The sequence below is a fragment of the Dasypus novemcinctus genome, chromosome 8, assembly GCF_030445035.2.
Source record: "Dasypus novemcinctus isolate mDasNov1 chromosome 8, mDasNov1.1.hap2, whole genome shotgun sequence".
Taxonomy (NCBI): domain Eukaryota; kingdom Metazoa; phylum Chordata; class Mammalia; order Cingulata; family Dasypodidae; genus Dasypus; species Dasypus novemcinctus.
In genome coordinates this window covers 120,308,254-120,334,017 of record NC_080680.1, presented here as the reverse complement: position 1 = coordinate 120,334,017, position 25,764 = coordinate 120,308,254, and the positions used below count along the sequence as shown (strand labels likewise).

At 40.7% G+C, this 25,764-nt stretch overlaps 1 protein-coding gene and 2 pseudogenes across 2 annotated transcripts; 2 read left to right on the top strand and 1 right to left on the bottom strand.

Moving 5' to 3' along the window:
- Window positions 1-1,795: 1,795 nt before the first annotated feature.
- Window positions 1,796-21,160, bottom strand: LOC101447075 (bile acid-CoA:amino acid N-acyltransferase). Of its 2 annotated transcripts, none has more exons than XM_004471289.3 (4): window positions 21,097-21,160; window positions 14,637-15,175; window positions 11,706-11,923; window positions 1,796-3,024 (listed from the first exon to the last, which is right to left on the bottom strand). In XM_004471289.3, the coding sequence occupies exons 2-4, from the start codon at window positions 15,100-15,102 to the stop codon at window positions 2,428-2,430; spliced, it is 1,281 nt and encodes a 426-aa protein (XP_004471346.1). In that variant the 5' UTR covers window positions 15,103-15,175; window positions 21,097-21,160; the 3' UTR covers window positions 1,796-2,427. The 2 variants fall into 2 exon arrangements, with proteins under 2 accessions (XP_004471346.1, XP_004471347.1); XM_004471290.3 differs by having other exon boundaries at window positions 11,706-11,908.
- LOC139439471 (G2/mitotic-specific cyclin-B1 pseudogene) lies at window positions 6,962-8,309 on the top strand (annotated as a pseudogene).
- Window positions 17,755-25,120, top strand: LOC101412434 (protein LSM14 homolog A-like; annotated as a pseudogene).
- The last annotated feature ends 644 nt before the right edge of the window (window positions 25,121-25,764 follow it).

The following is a 25,764-nucleotide window of genomic DNA, read 5'->3' as shown; positions in this document are numbered from 1 at the left end:
ATAGATAGATAGATGGATGGATGGATGGATGGATGGATGGATAGATAGAGATAGATAGATGATAAACTGAGAGAGTAAAGAAAGAGAAAAAGGATACCTCCCTGAGTCTTTGCTGGGGCAAAAGACTCCATGCTGGGGCACTCCTTCAAAGCTTTTCTGAACTGTTTACAAAATTTTGCCTTAGCCTTCACTTCCTGCTTGCACTGAGTCTAGATATCTACCAGAGGTGAAAGCTTAGGCTCTTCTCAGGTATTTTCTAAGCATGCATCCTGACCTGGGGATGCAGTAAATATGGGACGTTTGAATGCCCTGATTTCCCAAAGAAACTGTCTTCCCAACTTTTCCTCACAGGCTTTCTGGGGTTGAGGGGGCGTCTTTTGTATGCCTCAGCTGTAATCATTTGTCCCAAGTACCTGTTCATTTGCCTAAAATGTTTCTGAGAAATACCTGCTGCTTTTCCACCTTGAGTTCTAAGTTAGATGCATCAAAGACAAGTACCTTGTATCAGTACTTCAGGTAGCCCTCACACATGTTAGAACAGACAAACACAATTCTTCATGAATACCATCTGTGCTGATCCTTCTAGAACCAGCAACTGGGGTTCTAAACTGGGAATGCAGGCTGACGTCTTACAGGCCACTGTTAAGCTGGGAAGAAGGTTAGGGTAAGGGAAAATAAAAATGCCACAATGCTTTCTTACCATTTTTAAAGTTGCCTTTTTCTTGTTGTGAGTTTGTTTGGTTGATATAAATGTTCGACCATTTTTCAGAGTTGTGACAAAGTGAGTCTGGCAGTATTGCTTGATATTTTAATATTGCTGTGGAAGGTCAAATGCTCAAAGATGCCTACTCTACCATACTTCCTCTGTGTGTGTTATACTTTGCAGTAAAAACTTTTTAATGAACTGGAGGTGAAACAGAGATATGTCAAAATATTGAAAGTTACTAAAAAATGAAGTTTGGTAAATGAAAATGGAAATGAATTGGCTGAAACAAGAAATAAATTCACAGGATAAAACTGACCATAAACACGATTGGATCCAGGGATTCTGCCGATGACACCAAGACTGACTTTTTATTCTCCATCTATAATCCCCGACTTGTTCTTTGTATTCTCTTGTAGGTGAGTAGGATGGACACAAGCAACTCCAGGTTTTCATCATACATGTAGCTAACAATTCCAAAATGCTGCAGAGGGGTTATGCTATGATTTGCTTGGATTTGGGTTACATGCCCTTCCTTGAACTAATCATTGTCATCAAGGGAGTAAGATATTCTAATATGCCAGATCTGTGCCACATGCCCACTCTGTGAGTACAGAATTAGGAGGCATTGGTTCTGCCCAAACCACAAGCACACACTTCACAGAAAGAAAAGAGAAATTCTGACTTGAAGAGGAAGAGAGAGAGAAAGAGGGCACACAAAATTATAGTTAACTTATATATATCTGATTATGTCTTTCTCCAACTCTAAATTCTTCATTGGCTCCTACTGCCTACAGGATGAAGTAAGCATTAATTACATGGCTTTTAATAATCCTTCACGTTCTATTCCCAGTGTACTGGTGCAGCTTTACCTATGTCTTTATGTTTGTATAGTCTGTTTCTGTAACAAATACCTGGGATGCATGTGAAACTTTAAAGAAGATGCCTCAGATTTTACCTTGAACATGTTAGTATACACTGTTCTATGCTCTCCAAAATCCTCCTATCCACATTACCTGGGTTATTTTTCCACTCTGTAAATCTCAGTTTGCTCCCATATCATGTTTAGAAAAGCCCAAGTTGCTGCAGAAATTGTAAAAAAAAGTTATTTTTTTATTATACTTTATTAAATAATTGATTGTAGATAGGGTTCATGGATGTATCTCCTAGATTAACTTCACTACCAATCACAAAATAATGCATATCCTTAACATAGCTCTGGTTTTCCAGTTGGGATAAAAAGATAGCAAACTCTTATTCAATTCTGAGATACACAAGCATTATAACTTTATTAATAAAGCATAGTCATTTAACATGATTAGTTGATTAGGAAATCAACAAACGTCAACACTAAGTTAATTCATGCCTTTTTAAGCCAATGTATGCTACACTTCAAAGTTGATGTTTTCTGACTTGAGAATCTTTATAATTGTGAACTGGAATAGTTATGGTAGATAAATCTCTAAAATTATTTATATGAATAAAAGATTATTCCAAAGACCTATGTATCTTTATGCCACCTTCTTTTCAATCACAAAAAGCACTGGATGATAATAAGGTAAGTGAAAACCAAAGTCAAAGCATTAAGAATCTCAATTCCCCTTCCTTCACCATTTCATAATTATGCGCATTTTCTTTCCTCTTCTTAAAAGAGATCAAATAAGACAATCAAGAAAAACTTCTGATAGATTTACTTTTCTACCATCCTGGAATAACTATTCTTCTCAGAGACGGCCGGTCACACATGAAATGAGGTGCTTCCTGAGAAACTTCTGGATCTCCATCCAGGAATGTTCCTGTGCAGCTGCATGTGAGATCACCTCTCCTCCCCAACACAAAGCAAAAGGGGTCATGGGTATACGGGAGGCATAGCACAGTGGGGTATAAGGAGGATATATCAGGTGACCTGCCCCGGGATAAGAGAGCAGGGTCCAGTTCTTCTTCCCATTTCTCCTTAGTTGCTCTGTGGCATGCTTGGCATATATGCTGCTTCTGACATTCTTATCGTCTTCTCCCACAATCAAGAGGAAATGTCCCTGGGCCTTTTCGATGCGGAGGAGAGAAGACAATGGGGCCTCAGCTTGGGGGTTACCCAGAAGTCCATGAAGATGTAAGAACCCTGAGGCATCTACAGAAAGGCATTCTGAAGAATAAGGCAAGGGCTGAATGGTCAGACCATGATACTTGAGAGGCTCACCTATAACAATGGTAGGCGCATTAATCATGACTGTGGCTGTGACTTGTTTCAAATTGATAGCCATAGCTAGTCCAATAGAAGCTCCCTTACTTATAGACACCACCCCCACACCTGGGCCGAAGACCTGAAAAAGAAATGGAGATTATTATGCAATTATCTTCCCCATTTAGCATACCTTATAGCCCCTAATAATGAAAATGAAAGTAACAATGGGAATGAAAAACTATTGTGCTGCACTATTTTCTTCTGTACTGTAACTCTGTAAAACATACTCTGAGTTTTACTAGGTAATAGTTCTCCAACAATTTGACCTTCTCTGTTGACTGCCAAATATGTATTCAGCACTCTTTAAGTGTCAAGTGTAAAAAGTCACAAAAGAATTCCAGCACAATAGATAAGTCAAGGAAAATGGGCACAAAAACAAATATAAACACAAGTTATAGGGAAATTATGTGATAAGAGTTGATACATTAACTCAGCTCTCTAGTTCATCAGAGGAAAGGCATCATGTTGGAAAAGAAATAGGATGAATTTGAAATTAATAGGATGGAGCATGAAAAGTCAATCAGAGGAATCCTGAGTTGCTATGATAGGAAAGAGAGAACTAAGGGAAGGAAGAGATTTTCAGTGATGCTGGAGAAGGTGGCCCCTCTTAAATATAACAGATAGGTGAAGGAAGAATACAAAAATACAAAATCAGAAATAATATTTTCATACTCCTCTAAACTTTGTCTTCCATCATCATTGCCTGGCATTCAAGAAACCTTTCTAGATCAGTCACCTTATGGGGATTGGAAATAAAGAGATAAGAGATGCAATCCCTTGCCCTCAAGGAGTTCAGTGCCACTTGGAAGAAACAGTAGAAAAAAAAAATAGAGTTGCTCTAAGTACTATAATGCAGAAATGCACAGGAGTACACATAGGACAGACATCTAATTCAGAGGATATGGGCAAGAGTAAAGAAAGCTTTTTAGAAGAGATGACAGGTGCTTAGATTTTATCAAAAAAAGAGAAAGAAAAGTTGGAATGGAAATGGCATTCTTGACATAGTATGGCAGACATAGAGTTGGCCACCCAGCAACCAATTCCTGCTTTTTTCAGTTATGCACGGGCTTTATGTAAGTCTGTTTCTGGTCCTTGCCAGTATACCACTTCCTTTTATATCCTTTGCCCAAAGCTGGTCACAAGAAATTTAACATCTATAGACAAGTCCCCAAAATTAACAGGTAGAACTATTAGGTGTGTCATCCCACAGAAGGGAGAGTTTGGGATAGCATGGGGCAGCTTACTCAGTAATTAGATATGTGACCAGCTATATGAAAAGAGGTGTTGCTTCTGGTCTACAAAGTGACAGAGTTAGATTTGTGGAAGCCTATGGGCCCTTTTATCTTCAGCTTTCTATATTAATGCCCATAGCTGAAAAGTAGAGTTGTCAGATAAGATACATGATGGCCAGTTAAATTTGAATTTCAGATATATAAAGAAAATTTTGAATTGAAGAAATTAAAAGTAATTGATATTTTAATTGCATGGGATATTCTTGTACTAAGACTTTACTCATTCTTTATTTGAAATTAAAATTTAAACTGGAGATCCCATATTTTTATTTGGTAAACCTGGCAATCCTACTTAAAATTTGCTTCTCCCATTTACTCAGCAGAAAGTTAAACATCACAGAAATCATGTAGTGAAAGATGGATAGCTTTTAGATGCCCTACAAATGGGTGACAACAATGGCAAAAACCACACAGCAAGTGTAAGGATAGCTATAGTTTAAGAAGGAAATCATATAACCTCTTTGTTTCCCAGGTAAGCCAAAGGAGTATCATAGCAATGTTATAGTGATGTGGTCATATTGTTAAAATATTATGTTCCTATTCATTAAGTTACGGACAATCTCTTTTTTCTCTTCTCAATCCCAGCCTTAGTTTCCTAGGGCTGCCATAATAGCATACCACTTTATTGGTGGTTTAAAGCAGCAGAAACGTATCATCTCTTAGTTCTGGAGTCTAGAAATCTGAAATCCAGAAGTCGACAGCAGAAGCAGATATAGCTTAACCGATAAAGCTTCTGCCTACCATATAGGGGGTCCAGGGTTTGATACCCAGGGCCTCTGTGGTGAGCTGGCCCATATGGAGTGCTGCCACACGCAAGGAGTGTCACCCCACACATGGGTGACCCTGGTATAAGGAGTGGCCCCCACGCAAGGAGTGCAGCCCCGCACAGGAGAGCAGACTGCCCAGGAGTGGTGCTGCGTACATGGAGACCTGACGCAGCAAGATGACACACCAATACGAGACGTAGCAAACTAGGGAGCTGAGGTGGAGCAAAAGAATGATCACCTCTCTCCCACGCCAGAAAGTCCCAGGATGGGTTCCCAGGAGCCGCCTAATGAGAATACAACAGACAAAGAAGAATACATAGCGAATGGACACAGAGAGCAGATAACGGAGGGGGGAAGGGGGAGAAATAAGAAAAAAAATACACACTAAAAAAAAGAAGTCAACAGGACTATGCTGACTCTAAAGTCTGTAGGGGAGAATCTATTGCATCCCTCTCTCCTGGCTTCTGATGGTGACTTGCTGGCAATTCATAGCATTCTTAGACTCAGTCAGCAGTAGGGTTTTCCCCTCTGCCAGTGTCCAAATTTTCTCTTCTAGGGGCCCACCCTACACAGTATAACCTCATTTTTTTTTTCAATCTGTCTTGATACTTTTTTTTCTCTCTATTTTTTAAAAATGTTACATTAAAAAAATATAAGAGGTTCTCATATACCTCCCACCTCCCTCACCCCACTCCTCTGACATCAACAACCTCTTTCATGATCACGAGACATTCATTGCATTTGGTGAATACATTTTGGAATACCGCTGCACCACATGGACAATGGTTTACGTTGTAGTTTACACTTTCCCCCATTCTACCCAGTGGGCCATGACAGAACATACAATGTCCAGCATCTGTCCCTATAGTACCACCCAGGACAACTCCAAGTCCTGAAAATGCCCCCACATCATATCTCTTCTTCCCTCTCCCTACCCTCAGCAGCTACCATGGCCACTTTCTTCACATCAATGCTACAATTTCTTCCATTACTAATCACAATAGTTCCATAGTAGAATATCAGTAAGTCCACTCTAATCCATACTCTCTTTCTCTATCCTGTGGACCCTGGGATGGTTATGTCCACTCCACCTCTATATCGAGAGGGGGCTTAGATTTCCACATGGATTTTAACTTGCCTAATTCCATCTGTAACAACCCTCTTTCCAAATAAATTAACATTTGGATGTACTGGGGATTAGGACTCCAAAATATCTTTGTAGGGACACAATTCAATTCATAATAATCACCAATATAACATATGATAGCTTTGTTGCCCACTAAATCAGGAACTCATTTTGATAAGACTTACAGAAGTGTAGAAGAAAGAAAATAAGAGAATATGTTATGTGACATTGCTGTATTTTCCTGTGTGGTTTCTAACATTCCAACTGATTAAATATCAGAATGTTTAGCAACAGTTCCTACAAGCTGAAACTGTGACTACTCAACAATGTGCCTCTTGAAAAAAAAAACTCCAAAACCATGTAAAGTAATCATATCTTTTAAGTATATTTGAGTTTAGAGGTGAAAGCAGCCTTGAATCTAACAATATCAATATACAAATGAGAAAGGTAAGACCTTCATTGAGACTCTAAAGATATCTCAAGGAAAATGGAATAACAAAGGCATGAAATGTGGATCCACAAAGCAGGGCTTCGAACTGCAGCAGCGACATCTACTAGTAGTTGTGTGACCTAAAGCTAATTACTTTATTCTTTCTGGGACTTAATTATAAAGTCTATGAATTAGGCAAACTTTAACATTTTATTCCATAATACTACCTACCTCACAGGACTACCTGAAGAAAAAATGAAATAACATATGCAAAGCACCTAGTAATATAAATGACACAGAGCAAATAAATGGAAGCTATTTTATTCTTACTGTTGTGTTTTGTATTTCATAATAGATTTGAAAAAAAAACATTTTAAGATACATAAATCATATAAAATGTTATGTTACAAAACATAAGAGGGCTTCATTGCAGCTCCCTAGTTCTGCTTCTCCCCTCTGAACTGCTGCCTGGTGAAGAGAAAACCATAGTGCTGCGAGTCACCAGGAACATGAAAATGCTGAAAATAAGACAACGATCAGTATGGCAGGCACTAAGCAAGTGCCTATGACCACTGCTGCAGCCTCCAAGACCAGGCTGAGGCCAAGAGCAGCTCTTGGAGACACTTGGAGACAAAGTCAGTGAATAGGCACAAACCAAAATGCCTCTAAAAAGGGAAGCAAAAACTTCAGCTTTTGGAAAAGTTACTGCTACAAAACTACCAAAACCTCTGGAAAAAGCACCTGTTCCTGTGCTGGAGCTGGAACCAGAACCAGAGCCAGAGCCACAGCCCTTTAGAGAAGTAGAACTTTTGCCTGAGCCTTTTTTGGTGAATAATCCTTCTCCAAGCTCAATAGAAACATCCGAATGTGCCCCTGCAGAAGAAGATCTGTGTCAGGCTTTCTCTGATGTAATTCTTGGCAGTAAGTGATGTGGACGCAGAAGATGGAGCTGATCCAAACCTTCGTAGTGAATATGTGAAAGATATCTATACTTACCTGGTACAACTTGAGGAAGAGCAAGCAGTCAGACCAAAATACCTACTGGGTTGGAAAGTCACTGGAAACATGAACGCCATCTTAATTGACTGGCTAGTGCAGGTTCAAATGAAATTCAGGCTGCTGCAGGAGACCATGTATATGACTGTTTCCATTATTGATCAGTTCATGCAGAATAATTGTGTGCCCAAGGAGATGTTGCAGCTGATTGGTGTCACTGCCATGTTTATTGCAAGCAAATATGAAGAAATGTATCCTCCAGAAATTGGTGACTTTGCCTTTGTGACTGTCCATACTTACACTAAGTACCAGATCAGACAAATGGAAATGAAGATCCTAAGAGCTTTAAACTTTTGTCTGGGTCGCCCTCTGCCCTGCACTTTCTTTGGAGAGCATCCAAGATTGGAGAGGTTGATGGTGAGCAACATACTTTGGCCGAATACCTGACAGAAATGACTGTGTTGAACTACGATTGGGGTGCACTGTCCTCCTTCTCAGATTGCAGCAGGAGCTTTTTGCTTAGCACTAAAAATTCTTGATAATGGTGAATGGACACTAACTCTGCAGCATTACCTGGCATACACTGTTATGCAGCACCTGGCTAAGAATATAGTCATGGTGAATCATGGGCTTACAAAGCACATGACTGTCAAGAACAGATATGCCACCTCTAAGCATGCTAAAATCAGCACTCTAGCACAGCTGAATTCTGCAGTAGTTCAAGCTCTAGCCAAGGCTGTCACAAAGGTGTAACTTGTGAACTTGAGTTGGTGCACTCTAATATTTGCAAATATATATATATATATATATAAGAGGATCCCATATGCCCCCACTCCCCAAACCCCCCACTCCTCCCACATCATCAAACTCTTTCATCAGTGTGGCACATTCATTACATTTGATGAATACATTTTGCAACACTGCTATATGGCATGGATTATAGTTTACATTGTAGTTTATACTCTCTCCCAGTCCATTCAGTGGAATATGGTAGGATATATAATGTCCTGCATCTGTCCCTGCCATATCATTCAGGACAACTCCAAGTCCCAAAAATGCCCCCATTTCACACCTCTTCTTCCCTCTCCCTGCCCTCAGCAACTCCCGTGGCCACTGTCTCCACATCAATGATACAGTTTTTTTCCATTGGTAGAGTCACAATAATTCTATAGTAGAATACCAGTAAGTCCACTCTAATCCATATTTTATTCCTCCATCCTAAGGACCCTGGGATGGTGATGTCCGCTTTGCCTGTAACTTGAGAGGTGGTTTAGATCCCACATGGCTGATGGATGGAATTCTGCTGCTTGCAATTGTAGACTCTCTAGGTTCCCTGGCGTGGTGGTTGACTATCCCCACCTCCCCGTTTGCTGACCTGGGTAAGTCCAACGAACCAGAGAGTAGGTGTTGCAATTCTGTTGAGGCTCAGCATCCAGCTGGCACACAGTTAGTCCAGAGATTCAAGTCTCCTGAGCATACACAAACCTCAGCACCAACCACAGGTTCAGTAAAAGTGACAGAAGAGACATGTGTAAAGAGGTCACATCTGAGTCTAACTCCATCATACTAAGAAGTACAATTTCCAAAGTAGGGCCCATTGGCAAGGCAGATGGTCCAATGATGGACCCTTGATACTGATGACTATACTTAGGAGCCTGTGTGCTTGAAATTTCAACTAGGCCTAAAGCTGCAGGGTGCCCAAGAGTTACCTCCTGAGAGCCTCCACGTTGCTCAAATATGGACACTCTCTAAGCCAAACTCACTATGTAAATGCATTACATTCCCCCCCAGTGTGGGACATGACTCCAGGGGATGAGCCTCCCTGGTGCTGAGTTATTACTACCAAGCACCAGCTAGTGATGTAACTAGAAAAAGATATTGAATAAAAGGGGGAAACAGTAAAGAAAAATGAGTTTATATAGTGTAGCAGTTTGGTATAGTTATGAATTACAAAAAGAAATATTGGTTTATGTTTGTAAACTGATATTTTCCTCTGGGCATATTAGATTATATTGCACTCAGAGGTTTATTTGGTAAAGTAATCAGGTAAACCTCTTGTGCTAGTAGGGCATTGAATTCCCACCCCTTGTGGGTGGGGGCTCACAGGTAAAAGGCATGGCAAAGGACAGAGTAGAGGGGTTTTGGTGTTGGAGTTTGATGCTGAAGCCTTAAGCTGAAGCCCCGGAAAGTAAGCTTACAGAGGAAAGAGAAGCAAGCCCCAGGAAGAGAGGACCCTGAGCCCAGGAAGAAGCAAACCCTGGGAAGAGAGGAACTCTGAGCCCAGAGAGAAGCAAGACCCTGGAAGGGAGGAACCCAGGAAGCCTGAACCCTACATTGGCAGCCATCTTGCTCCAACACATGAAAATAAACTTTGGCAAGGAAAGTAACTTATGCTTTATGACCTGATATCTGTAAGCTCCTACCCCAAATAAATACCCTTTATAAAAACCAATCAATTTCTGGTATTTTGCATCAGCACCCCTTTGGCTGACTAATACAATGGCTAAGAGACTTCAAAGTGAGTTGGGATGTCATCAGAGGGGTCGTGCTTATGCACATTTCAACAAGATCTCAGAGACAGCCAAAGTAGTGCTCCTGAGGGCTATGAAGACACACACAGGTCCTATGGTCATGACAAATAGCTCTGGATTTCAGTGCCTTGCCAGTGGGCCCTTCTATTCTTGTTGTTTTAGTTACTGCTGTGGTGGTTTTGTTATTTTATTCAGCCATTCCAAAGTATCAATTGAGCCAAAGATTTTTCTGGGTTCTTAAGAGATATCAGTGAACAAATGAAGAGGACACAAATCATAAACAATAAACAAGTTAAATTAGTTGATATTCTGGAAATGGTTAAGATAAGGTAGGGTTAGGTAAGGGGGACTGAGAGTACAGGAAGGTGTGGGGTAAGGGAACAGAGGCAATTGCAGTGGTGTGTACAGTGATCAGGGTAGACTTCATTGAGAAGGTTAAATTTAAGTACATGACTTAAAGGAAAATAAGCTAACCAAAGGTGATGGCAGCAAGGAATTGCGGGGGTGTGGCTCATGGCCAAGGGAAGACCACAATGAATACTTTAAAGTAAGAAGGTTCCAGTCCTGGCTGGAATAGCAGGAAACCAGAGGAACTAAAGCTGAAGTAGTTGGGGAAACTAAGAGGAGGGGTCAGAGATGTAACACGGCTTTGTAAGAACTTCAGTTATTACTCTGGATGAATGGGGAGCTTCTGCAGGATTTTCAGCAGAGTAGTTATGACACCTGATTTGCATTTTCAAAAGATAATCCTGATGCTGTTTGGAATGCAGGGGCCTAAAAATATAGGTAGAAGCAGGGAGAGTAGTGAGGAGACTATTACAAGGTCCCAACAAGGGGTGCTAGTGGCTCACACCTCAGCAGGGGCAGTAGAAGTGGTAAAAAATTGTTAGTCTTGTTCCTGCCAGGGTCAGAAAGATAATTTTGGCAGCTGATAATGTATGTCTCTATGATAACAAAATTCATTGTAAAAATGACAGGTTATCACTAAATCCTGCTCATGCTAAGATGGCAACCCTGATTATATTTGGGGGATGAATGAACAAGGGGGGAATGCAACTATGGACTAAAGTAGACATTATTATTCTAGGAATGGAAGAACTCATATCATTGATATAAATGCAGGGGCCACCAGAGGTTCTGAGAGGAGGGAGAGGAAAGAATAGGTATAATATGGGGCAATTTGGGGACATTGGAATTTTGGGGACTACATGACATTGCAATGACAGATACAGACCATTATATACTTTGTCATAACCTACAAAATTGTGTGGGACAGAGTTTAAACCATAATTTAAACTATAGACCATGGTTAGTAGCAATGCTTCAATATGTGTTCATCGATTGTAACAAATGTACCACACTAATGAGGGATGTTATTAAGGGGGAAGTGGGGGGAAGGAGGTGAAGGCAGGTGGGGTATATGGGAATCCCCTATATTTTTTATGTAACATTTATATAATCTAAAGCTTCTTTTTAAAAAAAAGAATTATGCCAAAAGAACAGACATGTGCATAATAGAGGCTCTTGGTTATCAAGATGAAATCATACTTTACTAAAGGACAAATATTCCAATTAATAAGAAAAAGGGGCTGAAATCTATTAAAGAGACAAAAATTACCTTAGGGTGTTGCAAAAGAAAGTTCGCAGCTTCTTCAAAATACTCCAAATCCACTTGCTCCAACTCGGAGGGCAGGTCTTCATACTTAAAGTAAGCCAAGGCCAAAGAAGCAAAGCCACGACTGGCCAGGAGGCTGGCCCGGAATTCAAACAGTCCACCAAAACCACCATCCAAATCAATTAACCCTGGAAAAGGGCCTTCTCCTGGAGGAAAAACAACTGGATTTTATATGATTAGAAAAGGAGTAAAAGAAATGAAATGTTGAAAATAAAGAAAAGGAATGTATCCCAAATGTTAGTGCCAAACAAAAGCTCCAGCATATTCAGCTGTAAATCTGGTGCAGAATACCTATTCATTATATCATGAAAACAATATCCAGAAGCTTGACTGGACTACCATGTATACTTCTCTGAAAGTAAGGAAAATGAGGGCTCCCAAATGGTCCACTTGCATGGACAAGTGGTATAAAAAGTCTAGAGTTTCTTAATTTGCAAATGGTACACACAGCACCTCAGTAAGTGAAGGAACCTTTGAAGTTATATGCAAAATAGAGTGTGTATATTCATATGTGCCTTTTTTGGGGAGGAGGGGTTCCATAAATATAATCAAATTTCCAAGTTATCTGACCCAGAAAATGCTATAAAAGTATAAAATTATGATTTTGGATTCAATCTCAAAATAAGTGTTCTACCATACTCATCTAGCCATCCAGTGACAGTTTCTACCTGAGAAGATACAGGTAATGTTCCATAAATATTCTGGTCTCTCACTGCTGTCAAAATATAGTGAAAACTGAAATTGACTGAGATTTTTCACTCCTGCTAGCTATATTGGGAGATTTTTTTTCAGATTAAAGCAGAGCTCCTGGCATTAAAAGTGAATTCTGATGGAGTTTATTGAAGTACCCCATTCAATTCTAAATGGTTTTAAGTAAGGATGACTGGTCCCAATAATGTCGAGAAGGAGAGCATGGAAAGTTTTCTAAAGAATGTTTTTATATTTATCTTAACTTGGGAAGAAGGAGAAGGAGAAAGAGAAGGAGGAGAAAGGAAATATCATGGTGACTATATTGATTCAGGATTATTTTCAATAAATGATTAGGAATGATTTTGCATTAGTATTTCAGATGTCAATGCAGGCATTTTCCTTTCTAATATAATGAAAATTACAAAATAAAGTGGTTGTGCAAATAATAAACTCTAGCTTCTCTGAAAAGCTCTGAGGAGTAAATAAGACTTCAGACAGTAAACCTTTACTTGTGCTATAGTCAGCTTTAAGAAAAGATGCACAGGCGGCGGACTTGGCCCAGTGGTTAGGGCATCCGTCTACCACATGGGAGGTCCGTGGTTCAAACCTCTGTCTCCTTGACCCATGTGTATCTGGCCCATGTGCAGTGCTGATGCACGCAAGGAGCTCCCTGCCACGCAGGGCTGTCCACCACGCAGGGAGTGCACCCCGTAAGGAGAGCTGCCAACCGCTAAACAAAGTGCAGCCTGCCCAGGAATGGTGCCGCACACACAGAGAACTGACACAGCAAGATGATACAACAAAAAGAAACACAGATTCCCGTGCCGCTGACAACAACAGAAGCAGACAAAGAAGACACAGCAAATAGACACAGAGAACAAACAACCTGGGTGAGGGGGAAGGGGAGAGAAATAAATAAATAAATCTTTTTTTAAAAAAAAGATGCACAAAAAGGATATTCCCTCTTCTAAGAATCAAAAGCATTTTGAGTTCATCATCAGGGAATGGCAAGCTACAGTGGGTATTCAACTTGTAGAAATGTGCTTCCTTGTATTTCCCAATGAAACAACTTAAGTAGGAATCCCAGCAGTCATTGTCTGTGAAGATTCACTGTTGGCATATCCTAAACCAGAATATCATCCTAAGATAAAATATTGGACCATAAAAATACTGTACTCTTGAACTGGTATAAGAGAACAGGAGTATGGCAAGCTTTGTCATTTATTTCTTGATCTATCCGATAAACTGGGATGCTGTATTTCCTCACAAAGTATTTGGTGTCCATTAAAAACACTGAACTTTCTGCCCCACTGGCTTGGGCAGGAAGAGTCTGTACAGGCTAGCCTTGAATTCCTCCAGCTGTTATTAGAGAGGCCATCTATTAATATAACTCTACCATCACCATATCTACCTCTAATTCTTCCCATCTTTCATCTCCTCATAACTTCTAGCTGTGGACTTTTTGGAAAAATGAAAAGAATGCATTCTGGTGTGGTGCTAGCCATATCCCAGGTAAACATACATGTCTGAAAATGTAGATTTCAGAGACCTAAAACCTGGGCTTGCCATCAGCTGCTTCTGAAAATTTTACTTTGTTTCATTAAGCTTTCAATAATCATTCATACATATGTAAATATTTATTTCACATAAATTATTGGGATGTGAAGAACATAGTGAGATACTTTTAGTGTCCTGAGAAGCTCTACTTGGAAGCATGCTGTGTTATAATTTCTGGAATATTTTCTGTTATTTATACTTTAAGAAACTTTATATATCCCCTTTATTTGTTGGAATTTTTCAGATTATTATGCCATAAGCTTATATAATATAGCAACCACCTAATGACTTTATGCCTAAATTCAAACACAGATGTGGCTGAGTCCCACAGGAGTAGGAAAATGGCATCATTCTAATGAAGTTTCTATTATGCTAATATTAGGGAAATTTCAAATCATAAGAGAATTCTAAATACTCCTGTCCAAAACCCAGCTTCAAAAGCATTGAGATGAAATTTAAAATGGATTTGGCTCATTACCATACTCTTTCTTTGACTCTAACATATACTTGACTCTAAACCAGGAAATGAGTGCTCACATGTAATATTCATATCCAAGTAGAACATCTAGGAGAGACATTCAAAAACAAGATAGACTGAATGACAACCAAAAGAATAATTCTACTCACCTGGCGGGAGAAAGAGAGCTCCCCGAAGGCGACCTTCTCGAACCTGAATCCGTGTGACACCAGGTGATGTGAACCACCTCTCCACGGTCAGGCTGGCCTTTGGAGTAGCCGTAAGTAGATTTAATATCAGGAGATTTGAGTCATAAAGTTTCAATTGGACCTTGAAGGGGCTATTCATCACATCCCTTTTCATCAGTCTATTTGGTATCTTCTCTGGTTTCAGGGACCAGAAGAGACCCATGGGGTGGACTCCCACATAGTCACCTCCTAGTGCAGAAGCATGCTCCAGATCCACCTCACCAGCTTCATTAGCCCTGTAGTATGCTCGAGACTGAAATAGCTTCCCTTTTTCATCTATCAGTGATGCCTCAAAAACCACCACCTGATTAGGAGGCAGCCCTGTAGCTCGGATATGTACTGGCTCATCAACAAGTGCACTTGTGGGGGTAGCTGTCAACTGAATCATTGTTACAGTGTGGCAACCTGGATGATTCTTCAGGAATGTCTTCAGTTAAACTTCAGAACAGACAGAAATAAAGCTGAAAAAAGTAAGGAGGTGATGAGGTTAATGAAAGAAGAGTTAGGAGTCAGTCCTAACTCTCCAGTTATTTAGCAAATATCCTGTTCCAATAGTCTAGTGCAATACACCCAAGAGCAGGGACATCAGTGGAAAAGAACATTGTGGCAGATTGAATTATGTGCCCCAATTTAAGCAAGTTCTTAATCTCCATTCCTTTGGGTGTGAACCCAATTGTCTTAGTTTGCCACAGGGCTGCTGACACAAAGTACCAGAAATAGTTGGCTTTTATAATAGGAAATTTATTAGGGGTAAAAGTTTACAGTTCTGAGGCTGTGTAATGTCCAAATCAAGGCACCATCAGGGATGCCAAAGTTAGCAACCTGGAAAAGTCAGGATCTTATTGTCCTGCCACATGGCAAAGATGGTGGCCCATCTCTGCCAAGATCCCTGCCTTACCCTCCAGAATCTATCATCTCCCAGAGCTCAGTTGTGGGCAGCCAGGCATAGGGTTTATCTCTTACTGTGCCTCTTCTCTCAGTCTCAGTCACTCTGCTTTCTTTCTTAGTCCAGCTGTGAGCTATCAGGTATATGACCCATTTCTTCAGCCTTGACCTGCTCCATGGGTCCAGCTTCTCGGTGGCTTTGTGCTTAAGTTTTGGCTGTTTGTGATCCTTGAGTCCTCTTTCGAGGTCCCAATGGTAGAGTTCCCTTTTCCTGTGTGTGTGTCTCTCTCTGCTTGTGTCTCCATTTATATAAAGCTAAAGTAAGAGGTCAGAGACTCAACTTGAGTCACACTTCACTGATGTAATCCAATCCTCTACACCCACAGGAATGAATCAGTTCAAGAACATAATCTTTATCTTTTGGGGATTCATAAAACAACTTCACAGTGTTACACCAATGTAAATAGGATCTCTTGAAGATATGACCCAATGAATGAGAATGGGACTTAATCGGGATTACTAGAATGCTTTACAAGCAAAAGAAATTCATACATAATCAGCTAAAGCCATAGGGAGTAACCAGAAGCAGAAAGTCAGCTGGAACCCAGAAGAGAAAGAGGACATTGCCATGTGATACAGGCAGGGATATAAACCAATGAATTATAAGAATAATCAGCAGCCAGCACCAGAATGTTACAACTTTGGGAGAAAACACTGCTGATGCCTCAATTCTGGACTCTTCCTAGCCTCAAAACTCTATGCCAATAAATTCCCACTGCTTAAGCCAATCCACTGTGTGGTATTTGTCAGAGCAGCTCAGCAAAACTAATACAAACCTTTAACAAACTTCTGGGAGGTAAAGTAAGCAGATGAGCTTTTTTCATAAGTATATACCGGAGTTGCAGAAGCAGCAGCCTAAAATATGGATTAATGGCATCAACATAGCGAAGGAAGAGATAATAATATGCCCTTCAGAAGGTTTGAAATATCAGGTACAAAGAAGGATAGGAGTGAGATGAGAGGTTGAAAACGGGGAATTATTGAATGTCTATTTGTGGAATAGTTGACTCTACTCCTAATTCTTTTCCTAACTCCTGCAAACATAATATCTAGCATCTGAAGCTTAGCTCCAACAGAAGGAAAAAGTAGAAGGCTCTTCACAAAAGAATACAAATAAAATCCATGGAGATAACAAGGAGGCTGATGTGTATGCTCTGGAGAAAAAATTATTTAAGGTTCTGTTTTAAATTGCTAAAGGCTACCAATGAAAAGTTCCAGAAATGGGTTGGCTTTTATAATGAGAATTTATTAGGGTAAAATCTTACAGTTCCAAGGCTATGAAAATATCCAAATCAAGGCATCATCAGAAATGCTGTCTCAACAAAAGTCGGATCCTGGACTTGACAAGGCAAATGTCATGGCTTTTGATTAGTGACTCCAGATGACCAGGGGCCTGGCTCTCAGGGAGGCTGTTGCTTCAAACCACCCTGGACAAATGCAGCAGCAAAGGAGACTTAAAGATGCTAAGCTTCCTTAGAGCTGCAGGGGGTAACTAGTGGAATGGTTACATGTTCTGGGCAGGCCATGAAAGATCAACTATGGGGAGACATGGAAGAAGCCCATGGCACCCTTCCTCCCCAGGACACTCTGGAGCTAGTCTGTGCCTCCTTTATTGACCCTGACCCTGTTTTGACTGGGAAGGACTAACTTGGGAAAATCTTCTCCAGTGTACCCTCCTCCAAGAATTTGCCCTTCAGGTAAAAGCAGCTTGAGACGATGAAAGGAATGTAAGAAACTATAGAAATGGGCAGTCTAAGGCAAAGGTTTGCCGGCTTCAAACACCTGGGAGAGGGAAGGCTGTCTCCTGGGAAACAGAGGTGACAAACTCCTGTAAACAGGGGAACTCTGAAACAATAAGCAAAAGCCTAGGACAAGATATAAACCCAGAAAGACAGGTAAAATCCTACACACTGTAATTGCCTTGGGCAGGCCTTCATTTCAGGAGAGCTGAAGCTCAAGAAAATCTGTTTTATCACCAGCTGGTTACAAAATCAAGAAATAGACATTTCAGGGAATAAATCTCAGAGTTAACATTTTAAAATATTAAAATATATACTATGCAACAAAAGAGTACAAGACAAAGAAAGAGGGAATTATGGCCCATCCAAAGGAAGAGGATAAAAATCTAGAAAACATCAACAAAGAGAAGCAGAATGTATACATACTGAAAAAAGCCTTTAGACAAAATGATTGTAAAAAGCCTCAAAGAGATGAAGGAAAATACTGAGAAAGAACTAAAGAATATCAGGAAAACAGTGAATGAGTAATATAAGAATAGTAATAGTAAAGAGATACGAATTTTAAAAGGGAACCAAACAGAACTACTAAAATTGAAGACCACAATAACTGAAATAAAAAATTCCCAGGAGAGTTTCAAGAGCAGATTGGAGTGGGTAGAAGAAAGAATCAGTGAATTTGAAAACAAGACACTTCAAATGAGTCAGGCTGAAGAGCAGAAAGAAAAAAGAATTATTAAAAGAAAAAATTGCCTAAGACAGCAATGGGACACCATCAAGCACACCAATATATACAATATGAGAGTTCCAGAAGAAGAAGGAGAGACAGGGGCAGAAGGAATAGTCAAAGAATTAGTGACAGAGAACTTCCCAAACTTAGCAAAAGACTTGAATATGTACATCTAAGAAGCCTAGAGAACACTAAACAAATAATCATGAAGAAAAGTACATCCCACCAAATACTGGCCACACTATTGAATGCAAAGGACAAGGAGAGAATCCTGAAAGCTGCAAGAGAAAAGCAATGTGTTATGTACCTTGGAGTCCAATTAGATTGAGTGCTGATTTGTCAACAGAAACCATGGAGGCAAGAAAGTAGTGCATTGAAATACTTAAACTGCTGAAAGAGAACACTGTCAACCAAGAGTTTTATAACCAGCAAGATTTCCTTTCAAAATTGAGGAAAAGACCAAGACATTCCCAGATAAACAAAAGCTGAGGGGGTTCACCATGACTAGACCTTCCCTATAAGCAATGTTAAAGGGAGTTCTTCAGACTGGAAGGAAAGGACACTAGGCAATGGTTCAAAGTGGCATGAAGAGAGAAGTGGACTTGGCCCAATGGATAGGGCATCCGCCTACCACATGGGAGGTCCATGGTTCAAACCCCAGGCCTCCTTGACCTGTGTGGAGCTGGCCCATGCGCAGTGCTGATGAGCACAAGGAGTGCCGTGCCATGCAGGGGTGTCCCCCACATTGGGGAGCCCCACGCGCAAGGAGTGCGCCCCATAAGGAGAGTTGCCCAGCTCAAAAGAAAGTGCAGCCTGCCCAAGAATGGTGCCGCACACATGGAGAGCTGACACAAGATGAAGCAACAAAAAGAAACACAGATTCCTGGTGCCACTGATAAGGATAGAAGCAGTCACAGAAGAATACACAGCAAATGGAGAGTTGACAACTTGGGGGTGGGGAGAGAAATTTTTTAAAAATCTAAAAAAAAAAAGTGGCATGAAGAAATTAAGACCTGCAGTCAAGTAACCAAGTAACCATTTGGGTAATTATAAATGCCAGTGTTATTGTAGTATATTGTTTGATATGGAACTCTATGTCTTACTTCCTATAGGTGCAAAAATGTAAATGTATAAAAATTAAATGTATAATTTTGGACAAAAAAATGTACAAATGTATAGTGGTAACAAGCATAAAAAAAAGGTGGGGGGACAGAGGTGTATAGGGAAAGTATATGTGTATGCTATTGAAGTTAAGTTGGCATCAGATATGATTGTTATATATTTAGGATGTTACATTTTAACCCTCTGTAATGACAAGGAAAACAGATGAAAAATATATACAGATAGAAATGAGAAGGGGCATATAGAAAAGCCCACAGCTAATATCCTACTTAAGATGAAAGACTGAAAACTTCCCCCCTAAGATCAGGAACACAATAAGAATGCCCACTGTCACCACTGTTATTTAACATTGAACTGGGAAGTTCTTGCCAGAGCAATTAGGCAAAAAAGAAATAATGGGATCCAAATTGGAAAGGAAGAAGTAAAACTTTCTCTCTTTGCAGATGAGAGGATCCTACATACAGAGCTAGAGCTAATAAATGAATTTATCAAACTGACGGTACAAGAGCAACACCCAAAAATCAGTAGCATTTCTATATACTAGTCATGTATAATTGGAAGAAGAAATTTTTTAAAACTTCCATTCACAATAGCATCTAATAAAATCAAATATCTAGGAACAAATCTAACCAAGGATGTAAAGGACTTGTACACAGAAAATGACAAAACATTGCTAAAAGAAATCAAAGGAGACTTAAATATATGGAAAGATAAAACAACAACCTACACAATGGGAGAAAATATTTGCAAACTACACAGCTGATAAAAGGTTTACTATCTAGATTACATAAAGAAATCCTTCAACCTAACAATAAAAAAACAATTTTTAAAAATGGCCATAAAGCACATGAAAAATGCTCAACGTCATTAGTCATCAAGGGAATGCAAATGCCAATCAAAGGCACCATTTCACACCCATTTGAATGGCTACTATCAAAAAATGGAAAATAACAAGTGTTGGAGCATATGCAGAGTATCCCACTACTGGTGGGAATGTAAACTGCATAACCACTGTGGACCATAGTTTGGCAGTTTGGCAGAAAACTAAGTATTGAGCTATCATAGAAACCGGCAATCCTGCTACTAGGTATATACTCAAAAGAATTGAAAGCAGGGATTCGAACAGATACTTGCACGTCAATGTTCGTAGGAGCATTATTCACAAATGCCAAAAAATGGAAGCAGTCCAAGTGTCCGTCAACCAATGAACAAATAAATAAAAAGTGATATGCACATACAGTGTATATACATGTAGCCATAAAAAGAACTGAAGTCTTGATACATGTGACAACATGGATGAAGCTTGAAGACATCATGATGAGTGAAATAAGCCAGACACAAAAGGAATAATATTTTATGATCTCACTGATTTGAAATAATTAGGATAAGCAAACTCATAGGGTCAGAATAAGGTGGGGATAAGGAATGGGAAAGTAAGGCTTAGAACATTTTGGCAATGGATCATGGTGAGGGTAGCACAACATTGTGAATGTAATTAACAATACTGAATACATAGAACTATACATATTAAGAAATATATTCACAGATGTAATTTTAACATGTCATTAGTCTTATATGAAAAGAAAATTATCTCTCAAAAATAAGTAGGGCCACAACTGAGTTTCTCAGACCAAGATTTCATCCATAACATTCTAGGAAATAGTCTTTATAAAGAGGGGGAAATACTGAGGGGGATGGAGAGAGAAAGAGAATAAAAGGAAGTTACATGATTTCTGATAGCCTTTCATTTTCCCTCACAAATATAAATTCTGACTCTAAATCCTTATGATAACAAGCCCCTATTAAATTTCTTTCTAAGCAAAATCCCACTGTAAAGGCATTTCCTTACCTGAGCACTCCTGGGAACTCTTCAGACTTCCAGAATTTAAAATAAGCAAAAAGAGCATTATGTCCCTTTAAATAGATAAAGCCCAAACACTCGAGCTAATAATTGACTTGTGAGATTTTTGTTTCTGAGAGAACCTTGACTCCAAGCCAGAGTCCCTTTTTCCTCTTGAGCCTTCTTTTTCATCAGTAAAGGAAGTACTCCATTCTATCTAGGGCTGCTTGGAAAGCCAAAACATGAAATGGCATTTGCAGTCTAGCAGCTCTGAAGTGAGAGAAGGGCCAGCTTCCTGCCCACTTCTTGCTCTGCTTGTCCAATAACTTTGTTCCCCCAAATTAGAGAAGTTGTGGATTTACAGAACAATCATGCATAAAATACAGGATTCCCATATTCCAGCCTATTAATAATACCTTGCAATGGTTTGGAACATCTGTTACAATCGATGAGGGGGCATTTTCATAACTGTACTGTTAACGGTAGGCCATGGTTTAACTTAGGGTTCACTGCCTAGTTTAGTTACATGGATTTTCTGTTCTGTTATCATACTACAATCTAACGATTACAATTATTAAATGTACTGAATTCTGCTGCCTCAGCGCCCTGCTTGTAGGCAGGAGGCTGGGGGAGGGGAGCAGAGCCAGCGCTGCCACCATGCTGGGTCTGAAATGGCTGCTGTAGGTGCCTGTGCAGCCTGCGGAGAGCTGATGTGGCAGCAGGATCTGCCTTAATGGCACCTGTGGCACCACATGCCAGGGCACCCCTTACATCAGCGGCAAAATCAGCCTTATCTCAAAGGCCAAGATCCACTACCAGGGCGTCCTCTACACCATCTACACCTGGAACTCCACCATAGCTCTCACCAAAGTTTGGTCCTTTGGTACAGCAGACAGACCCACAGATTGTCTCAATACCACCTTGAGATGAAGTCTTTGAATACATTTTATTTGAGGAAGTGATATTAAAGACCTCACTGTGGGAAAGTGGACTTGGCCAAATGGATAGGGTGTCCACCTACCACATGGGAGGTCCAAGGTTCAAACCCTGGGCCTCTTTGACTCATGTGGAGCTGGCCCACGTGCAGTGCTGATGCGCACAAGGAGTGCCGTGCCACGCACTGGTGTCCCCCGCATAGGGGAGCTTCATGAGCAAGGGGTGCACCCTGTAAGGAGAGCCGCCCAGCACAAAAGTGCAGCCTGCCCAGGAATGGCACTGCACACACGAAGAGCTGACACAACAAGATGATGCAACAAAAAGAAGCTCAGATTCCTGGTGCCACTGATAAGGATAGAAGTGGTCAAGGAAGAACACACAGTGAATGGACACAGAGAGCAGACAACTGGGGCGGGGGGGTGGGATGAGGAGAGAAATAACAAAATTAAAAAATAAAATAAAATAAAGACCTCACTGTTTGTGAAACCACACTGTTCTTTGCCTCAGGGCCCAGCTACTGTTCAGTCTTCCCTAGGCTCATGTACTTCTTCATTCCAGTCAGTGGATTCCTAATGGACCTTTTGGCAGAATGTGGACATACAGCCAGTTCAGTCAAAGTCCATTGGTCTGTGTATTAGTTAGGGTTTTCTAGGGAGCAGAATAACAAGAGATATCTGTCAATAGTATGCAATTTTGTAAGAGTTTCTCATGTGACTGTGGGGATGCACAAGACCAGTTTCCACAACCAGGAGCTCCATCAATGAAGGTTCTCGATGAGTTCTGGGAGACACTGGCTGTCCAAAGACGAGCTGGTAAATTCTCACTCAATGCTGAATCACTTACCCTTGGAAGGCATTTAACTGATTGGATAAAGCTCACTCATTGCTGACGGCCATCTCCCTGATTGATGTAATTGTAATCAGCTATTTACCATTGACCACTGCAGTGAAGTCAATAGTGACTAAAGTCCTTAGATGTCCTTGTATTACAGTTAGCCCAGTGCTTGCTTGACCAAACAACTGTGTACAATTACTTGGCTGAGTTGACACCACAGCCTAACCATCACAGTCGAGTAGCAGTTTAGTGCTGTTGAGTTGCTGGAAGCTCCTTGACGTTATTTGGAACAGAAACATTCAACAGCTATAACTTATCCCAAAGTAGTGGAATTAGCTCTGCTTTACATGGGTTTCAAAATCTCTAAAAACAGTTATCTCAAAGTTATTCGACTATTCAAAGTTACTCAGTCAGACCTTTTGAGGAAAGGCCCAACCATGGAACAAGCATTTTAGGCCACCTTGGCCCACTTACCTTTTCTAGCACCTGTTGGGAGAAGGAGCCCCACATCAACCAGGCCTGTGCCATCTACCAACCAAAAAGCAAGAGAAGAGCACAGGAGAGCTGAAGTACACAAAAAATCTCAAGAACAGAATATGAGTAATTCAGAAATGATAACAAGAGACAAGTAGTTCCAGGAGAGGAGAGGATATGGGGGCCATCAAGGTGATGATTTGTTATTCAGGGAGAAGGTCCAATGAAATTTGAGTTAGCCAAAGGGTTGCAGATGCAAAATACCAGAAATCTGTCAGCTTTTATAAAGGGTATTTATTTGAGGTAGAAGCTTACAGTCACAAGACCATAAAGAGTAAGTTACAGGAAAGAGGCTTGGCCCAGTGGTTAGGGCATCCGTCTGCCACATGGGAGGTCTGCGGTTCAAACCCCAGGCCTCCTTGACCCATGTGGAGCTGGCCCACACGCAGTGCTAATGTGCGCAAGGAGTGCCCTGCCATGCAGGGGTGTCCCCCGCTGCGTAGGGGAGCCCCACGCACAAGGAGTGCGCCCCATAAGGAGAGCCGCCCAGCGCGAAAGGAAGTTCAGCCTGCCCAGGAATTGTGCCGCACACATGGAGAGCTGACACAACAAGATAATGCAAGAAAAAGAAACACAGATTCCCGTACCGCTCAGAAGCAGGCAAAGAAGAACATGCAGCGAGTAGACACAGAGAACAGACAGCTGGGGGGTGGAGGGGAAGGGGTGAGAAATAAATAAATAAATAAATCTTTAAAAAAAAAAAAAAGAGTAAGTTACTTCCCCCACCAAAATCTGTTGCTATGGGTTGGAGCAAGATGGCTGCTGGTCTCTGTGAGAGTTCAGCCTCCTTCCTCCTAAGGCACCATGGTCCCAGCTTCTTCCAGTCTCAATGGTAGGCTAGCATAAGGCTCATCTCTCTCCCGGGACTTGTTTCTTTCCAGGCTTTCTCAGCTGTTCAGGGTTCTGGTCTCTTCAGCTGCAAACTATCAGGCAAACAGCTCACCTCCTTCCCTGGGGCACCAGCATCCAAAACTAAACTCTCTGTGTTCTCCATGTATTTATTAATACTTCCCTGTCTTTGATTGAGCATCCATTTATAGCCCATAAAGCAGGAAGGGGGGGCTTCAAACTTAGTCACCCTAATGATGTGGTCAAATAAAAGCCCTAATCTTGATTGAATAAAGTAAAAGTGAAACCTCTGAATCTAATACAGTCTAATATGCACAGAGGAATAGACCAGTTTACAAACACAATCCAATATCAATTTTTGGAATTCATAAGCAATGCCAAACTGCCACAACTTTAAAGTGCAAATGCACAATTTAATGAGAAGGAATTCAATAGAGAATTTTGTAATAAATTTAAAAGAAGATAAACTTGAGAAATAGAAGCCTGTAAATGGTGAAGAAAAAGGAGACTCAGGAGTTGATACCCAAAACAGTGAAGCAAATGCTGATGAAGAAGATCCACTTGGACCTAATTGCGATTATGACTACACAGAATCCTTCTTTGATAATATTTCTTGTGATGATAATAGAGAATGGAGACCAATCTGGGCTGAAGAAAGGTTAAATGCCAAAACATTTAGAATCCCACTTTGCCCAGTTGTGATGGTAGAGGGTACAGAGGCGGAGGAGGTCTTGGTTTCCTTGGTGGCAGAGGGTGTGGTGGTGGCAGAGGTGGCACTTTTACCACCCCTCAATGATTTCATGGCAGGTTTAGAGAAGGTTGCAGGGGCAGAGAGTTTGCATATTTTGAATATAGGAAAACCACAGCTTTTGGACCCTAAAAAAGTCTGGATCAATCATTAGGCTTTGTGAAAGTCAAAGTTGCTGCAAAGTCTAGAGACAAGTCTTTGAACCTAGGTGAATTTCTAGCTCTTCATGGTGCTGAAAACTGGTTTCAGTCTTTGTGAAGAATGAAGAAGTGAATTCACTGTATATTTGTCACCAGTATTGGGTTTTGTTTTGTTTTTCTGCTTAATTTCAAATATATAAGGCAGTTACTAGTGGGGGGAGGAGGCTTATCTTCAAAAAATGAGTATTAAATATACTTGGAATAGCAGAAGGTTAAGTAATTTCTTAGATATAGTTAAACTAAAGCAATACTCTTGTGTTGAAGTTTTCTTCATGCCGTCTCTGGTTATCCATAAAGGCCCTGCCTTGAGGCCTAACAAATTGGTGACCCAAATGGGACTAAATAAATAAATAAAAATAGTAACCAGAGAATGCTTCCAAGGTGAGCTGTGGAGGGGGTTGTCTGCACCGAGGCATCCCTGACTCCAGCAGCCGCTCGGGATCTTCCCAAGGACTCGGGGGTTCCCCGGGGCAGAGCCCCTTTCCAGCACCAAAGGAACCAAGGCCCACGAGGCTAGGACGGAGGACGGGGTCGTCTCCTTCCCCTGGTGCGTGAGTTCGTTCCTTTATTCATTAC

Excerpts from the sequence above, each read along its gene's own strand:
- LOC101447075 (XM_004471289.3), bottom strand. The coding sequence starts at position 15,102 with ATGATTCAGTTGACAGCTACCCCCACAAGTGCACTTGTTGATGAGCCA. Across the intron at positions 11,924-14,636 it reads AGCTCTCTTTCTCCCGCCAG|TTGTTTTTCCTCCAGGAGAA; the intron begins GTGAGTAGAATT and ends TATAAAATCCAG. Across the intron at positions 3,025-11,705 it reads TTCTTTTGCAACACCCTAAG|GTCTTCGGCCCAGGTGTGGG; the intron begins GTAATTTTTGTC and ends TTTCTTTTTCAG.